General features: G+C 41.8%; 1 protein-coding gene across 1 annotated transcript in view; it reads left to right on the top strand.

The window, feature by feature from the left end:
• PRKD3 (protein kinase D3) overlaps nucleotides 1–6,000 on the top strand; it is a 42,555-nt gene that overhangs the window by 849 nt on the left and 35,706 nt on the right. The window contains exon 2 of the mRNA XM_021390727.1: nucleotides 2,810–3,841. Coding sequence (XP_021246402.1) covers nucleotides 3,551–3,841 — 291 coding nt within the window. The 5' untranslated portion in view covers nucleotides 2,810–3,550. The remainder of the gene's footprint in view (nucleotides 1–2,809; nucleotides 3,842–6,000) is intronic.

The raw sequence follows: 6,000 nt of genomic DNA, 5'->3' as shown, positions 1-6,000 counted from the left end.
GGGGTGCGCGGCGTGCGGGGCCGAGGCCACATCATCTCCGAGCGGAGGATTGCGCGGCACCTTGTCCGTGCGCTGCGAAACGCGACGCGTGTTTCGCGTCCGGGATCGGCTCCGTGCTTCGCGTCTACCAAGCGGGCAGCGCCTGTGGGTTTCCTTCCTTAGAAGGATCCGTCCCGTCCTGTGCAGTAGCGGAATGAGCTCCGTGACAGGCTTACGTGCTGGTGTGCGCGGCGTGCAAGGGCTTTGTGAACGCTAATGCGTCTCGCTTGTGGTAAATAGAGTTAGCGTTCCAAGGAGGCAGACGCCGCTGAGCTTTTGCTGCATGTTTGCGCTGCTTTACATTTGCTTCATTTTACCAGAGCAGACCCGTTAATTCTCTCACATCATACAGCTTTCCCGTTTCCTATGATGTTGGTTAGGTATTGCTCGTTTTCAGTTCAGCTCCTAAGGCTTGGTGTTTTCTGTCTTTGGTATTTGTGAACGAAAAAATAAGTCATCTTCAAGCAAAGCTGAAGGCTCTGTGAAGCTGCTTTGTTGAGAAAAGTACCTCCGTGTTACAGCTGCTGCCCTTATTCTCTTCCTGTTTATGTCCTTCATGGGTACCCTAGTTAGGGTGTTCTTTAGGGCAGAAGCGGCCTTTTCGGTGTCTTTGCCAACAGCCCAGCAGCTCCTGGGTGTTTGCAGATGTTGCTTTGTAGATACCTGTGCTGAAAATCCAAAAGGTATCACTTTGTACTCTCTCCTGGAGCCCCATTAGGAATTTTGATCGCTGTTTCCTTCCAGTGCTGCCGTTCACGTAGCCCTGCTTCATTATGCACTTTTAGAACGCAGTAGCAGTGAGTTGTTGAGCTGTTATGCTGGTGAACAGGAGGAGTGCATAATCTGTTAAACAGAGTCCTGTACCAGTTATCAGCCATAGCTCTAGTGATAAGAACCACGGAATAACAGAATGGTTTGGGTTGGAAGGGACCTCAAAGCCCACCCAGCCCCAACCTGCTGCCATGAGCGGGGCTGCCCCCCACCAGCTCAGGCTGCCCAGGGTCCCATCCAACCTGGCCTTGAGCGCCTCCAGGGATGGGGCACCCACAGCTTCTCTGGGCAGCAGTGCCAGTGCTGAGGAAAGAATTTTCCCCTGACATTTAACCTAAATCTCCTCTCTTCTAGTTTAAAACCATTCTCCTTTGTCCTATCACTATCACCCTGTGTAAAAAAGTTGTTTTCCCTCCTGTGATAGGTTATATTGCGTGTAATACACTGGCACTCCTATTCCAAAAATTTCATTTAATTCTAGTAATAATTTCTCTGTTTTACTTATTATTGTTAATTATTTTTTGTACTTCAGGGAATGAAAAATATCTGATTTATAGTCCCATATGGTTCTGTGCTCCTTTAAAAACTGAGTGCTACACAGTATCTGTGTATGTGGGCCATATACAGATAATTTTTTCCATTGAAGACGTTGCATGGACAATCTGAAGTTGTTTATTTTTGAGCATCTCGATCACATTTGGCTAGAATCAAGTTAATAAGTGTGATTCATAGTCCTGGTTAATTAACCTGTTTTGACTCAACTCTGCAAAAGTAAATGAGAACAGAAAGTAGTTAGAAACATATGACATGACCTCGATCTAAAGGGTGAATATGATGAGGTTTTTTGGTGTGTTTAAACTGTTGATCCTATGGCTAAAAATCAATGCCCTGCCAAATGTATTAAAGTGCAAATGTGACTCACTTCATTCTGTAGTACGGGAGTTCTGCTTGGGTCCAGATACAGTTGCATGCAGATGTGTTTGAGCGTTTGACTTCCCAGTGCTCTAAGTGCTGAATCAGGTGGCACAGCATCTTGTAGCAAGTACTTGGTGTCTGTGGTCATGAAATGCACAGAAATCCAGGATTCAGTCGTGTAGTGATTTATTTTACAAGGTTGTGGGAGACTTTCATAGTAATCAGACGTGTAAGCATTGTGGTATTTTTCAAATGAACTGATGTTCTATTGCATACTATGCAAATTCTCCTGTAGTTAGAGTTTGTGCAGGATGTTTTTAAGTTGTTTTGCATAAAAGTATTAGGATGTATCCTGAGTACATTCTACATACAGGTTTTCTGAACATTGGCATCATGCTTTTTGGATGTTTCTGTGCGTTTAACAAATTTGCTTCCCTACCCACCAGCAGCACAGAATATGCCTACAGAGCAGAGCTGCAGTTTACCCCCTTTTTTTGTAGTATTATTTTCTGCTCTGCTAAATTCCAGTACCTGAAAGGGGGCCTACAGGAAAGCTGGGGTGGGACTTTTTTTGAGGGCATGTGGCGACAGGACAAGGGGAAATGCCTTTAAACTGGAAGAGTGTAGATTTAGACTAGATATTAGGAAGAAATTCTTTCCTATGAGGGTGGTGAGACACTGGAGCTGGTTGCCCTGTGAGGTTGTGGATGCCCCTTCCCTGGAAGCACTCAAGGCCAGGCTGGGTGGGGCTGTGAGCAACCTGGACTGGAGGGAGGTGTCCCTGCCTACAACAGGCGGGTTGGAACTAGGTGACCTTAAAGGTCCCTTCCACCCCAAACCGTGCTATGATTCTAAATTGCTGTTAATTAAAAGACGTGATAATGTATTGGGCAGCATGAAGTCTGATTTGTTTTGTGTATCACACAGTATAAAAAGACTTGATTTCAAGTTTTAAGTAGAAAATGTTACTAAGTTACCGTGTATTTGAGCAAATGGAATTGGTGATTCTTCTGCTTCAAAACAGAGCTAATGGCAATGCAACACCCACATTTCATGTGAAATAACTGTATCTTTTTCCCTACAGGTGGATTACAACGTTTCAAAATGCTGGAGGTTATTTGGGTGAATTTAGAGATTACGTTTAATGTGTCTGTGTCTTCAGAAATTCTGCTCCTGCATTTCATGAGCTAAAATATCTTATAAAGATGAAGCTGGATACCTTCGCTGATCTCCACATTAACCACGTCCTGTGAATTCAGACATCTTCTGAAGAAGGAGGAGATTCATCAGATACGTGGCCTTCTGTTGTTGCCTAAGGATACCCTTCTTTTTTTTTTTTTTTTCTTCTGAAAGACTATCTGCACGAAGATGGATTTGCATTTAGCATACAGTCTGTGGAGTTAGATGAGAGAGGACGCTGTTAATGAATGACCAACGTTTATTTCCATCAGTGTCTCCAGCTTTTTTTTATTTTTTATTTTTAACACAAAAATGAAGGACAAGTATAAAACAACAGAGCTGGTGTATTTCTCTGAGGCCTTTATGTAAGCCTCTATTGTCCGGACCTGGTGCTAAAGGAAAGCAATCTGCTTCTGATCATTTGATTGTGGCTGTGGAAAGAGAACCTTTAAACTGAAGCATCTTTCAGCTTCTGGCTTGCACATAGTGAAAGGGAAAATGAACACATTTTACTGGTCAGGGGCATTTTACTGAACGAAGAAAGGAAAAGTTAGATTATCCTTGTTTTAATTTCAAACCAAGAACTGACCACATTGTTCTTAGAATTTGACTACTAGGGAGATCTGGACAGTTTAAATCAAGTCAGATGTCAGCAAACGACTCTTCTCCCCCATCCTTACAGAAGTTTTCCCCACCCACGTGTCATGCTGCTGCACCACAAACCCCAAGTTTGTCTTCGAGTCCCCTGTCGGGGCTCTCCAGCCGCCTCTCCAATGGCAGTTTCAGCACGCAGAGCCTCACCAACTCCCGGGGCTCTATGCATGGGGTCTCATTCCTTCTGCAGATCGGTCTCACGCGAGAGACTGTCACCATTGAAGCTCAGGACCTGTCCCTCTCTGCTGTTAAAGACCTCGTGTGCTCTATAGTTTACCAGAAGGTATGATATAACAGCGCCACGTTCTGCTGATGGCAGTGGTTGTTTTGTAACAATCTACTAGGAGTATCAGTGTGAAATGCGCAGCAAGGTTGATACAAAGATCCCTGGTAGATGTTTGCAGTTGCACACAAATTTAGCTGACTCCCAAGATAGAAGCTTTCAATTTACACGGAGTAAACCTTCCTGTTACATTCTTGCTTGTGAAATCCAATAAAAGAAGTGTAGTAGCAAACTTCTTCCAAGGATTAGTTTCACAATATGGTGAACGTGTTTTTTGCTTTCAGTGATTGACACCGGAGTCTTGGGTTTTACATACTTCTATTTGTCTTTCCTCCTGCAATTATGAGACATTCTTGGTACGGTATAGCCAGCTGTAATCAAAGGACCAGTTGTGGCTACAGAAATGCACTGTGAGCCTGAAGACTTGCATGGTGCTAGCTGCTGTTGTTGTTATTTCTAGTTAATAATTAAAAAACAAACAAACAAAAACAACAAACAAAAAACCCCACTGGACAGCTAATACTGCTCTGGCATGATTCTTCCTTATACCAGATACATGCTCTACTCTCTTATGAGAAGATTATCAACATAATGTCTATTAAGAGATGCTTGACAAAAGAAAAAAAAAGAAATCTTGCCATACTTTTGAAATGTTGGTTAGGCTGTTGCAAAATTCTGGCTCTCTGGGAATGAAATAACATTGATCTTGTTTTTTTTATCCAAGTTTTATCCTTATTTACCTTAGGTAGGTTAGATGCTACTAACCAACCTGAGAAGCAGTTAACATTGCTTCATGTAATTAATTACAAAGTAATTGCTTTTGTCCCTAAAGGAAGTTGAGGGTGGATTATTTTGTAGGGATTTGCTTTCTCCGTGTCTTTCATTTTAGTGGTTGGCATCTTTTGTTGATTAGTCTTATTAGGTGGTTGTTTTTCCATTAATAGTTTGAGAGAAACTAAATTCAGATATTATATGAACTCTTGTTTTCATGTGCTTGCATATCTTTTTCCCCATCTCACAACTTTTTGCATCTTCCAAATGTTTACAAATTAGTTGGCAAGCAAGCTGATTTCATAATAATTTTATGGCTTACCACAATGTACTTCAGCATGTTAGTGCCTTTCTAAACAGACAAGTTATGTGGGTCAACCTTTTTTTATTCTTTTTTTCTTTTTTTCCCTGTACCGTGTGCGTTAGGTGCAATTTTTGCAGCCATTTTAGGGGCTGCTTTTTCTTTCTGTGCAACTCCTTCTTTTTGTGTGTGCATATATCCTGTCTTCTGTCTTGAAGAAAGATGAAAACAAATATATTCACGCTTACTTTTCCTTTCTGTTCTCTAGCTCAATTTCTTGTTATGGCTTAAGGAGCTTATTACACGCTGAGCCTAATCTACTGCAAAACTAGTAAAGATTTCAGGATCAGAGTTTGCCTTTTTCCATCTGGCTTTGTTTCCGTGCATGCTCTGCAGCTGATGCTACCAGTACTCAATGAGTACATGCTTGCAAGCAGCAAACTCATCAGGAAATGTGCGGTGGATTCATCTTTCATGAGTAGTTCTGCACCCAGTGCACAAGTGGCAATATCCTCCCTCCACCCTCTATCTGACACTAATATGTCCTGCCTGGATTTTATTCACAGATCTGGTGGCTGTGGCAAGCATATTGAAAGTGTTAGTTCTAATATAAATCTCTGATTTGTGTAAAAAGTTGTAAACAGTGTTCTGCTGTGCACATGGCTGTCTGTTTTTTCCAGTTGCAGACTTGAAGCTATTGGGCATGCCTTTGAAATTCAATGGTGTTAAAGCTTCCCTTTGCTCTGGCATTCTGCAGCTAGCTCAGACTGTCTTTTCTTGACCAGTTCCTGGTTATCAGCTTTAGGATACTGTGGTTTGTTCTTGTGATAATTCTGCAGTTAGCCTTCTATTTACTGCTGCACTTCTTTAATGAAAAAGGAGAAATATCTTTTATCTTTGGAATTGTTCATAGCTTGTCTTCTTATTTGAATGGTATCTTACTCTGCTAGAATTAAGTAGAAGTTTCCTTACTTTATTTAAATTGTATCTCAAACTCTTATTTCTCTGCCTATCTTGAACAAAACTTATTTGAGGGAGCAGTTTGGTTAGGAACTAAGCGCTGTGTTAGCCTAATGCATTTTTGCAG

Source organism: Numida meleagris, chromosome 3 (assembly GCF_002078875.1).
Source record: "Numida meleagris isolate 19003 breed g44 Domestic line chromosome 3, NumMel1.0, whole genome shotgun sequence".
NCBI lineage: Eukaryota > Metazoa > Chordata > Aves > Galliformes > Numididae > Numida > Numida meleagris.
This window is presented reverse-complemented; position numbering and strand designations above follow the sequence as displayed.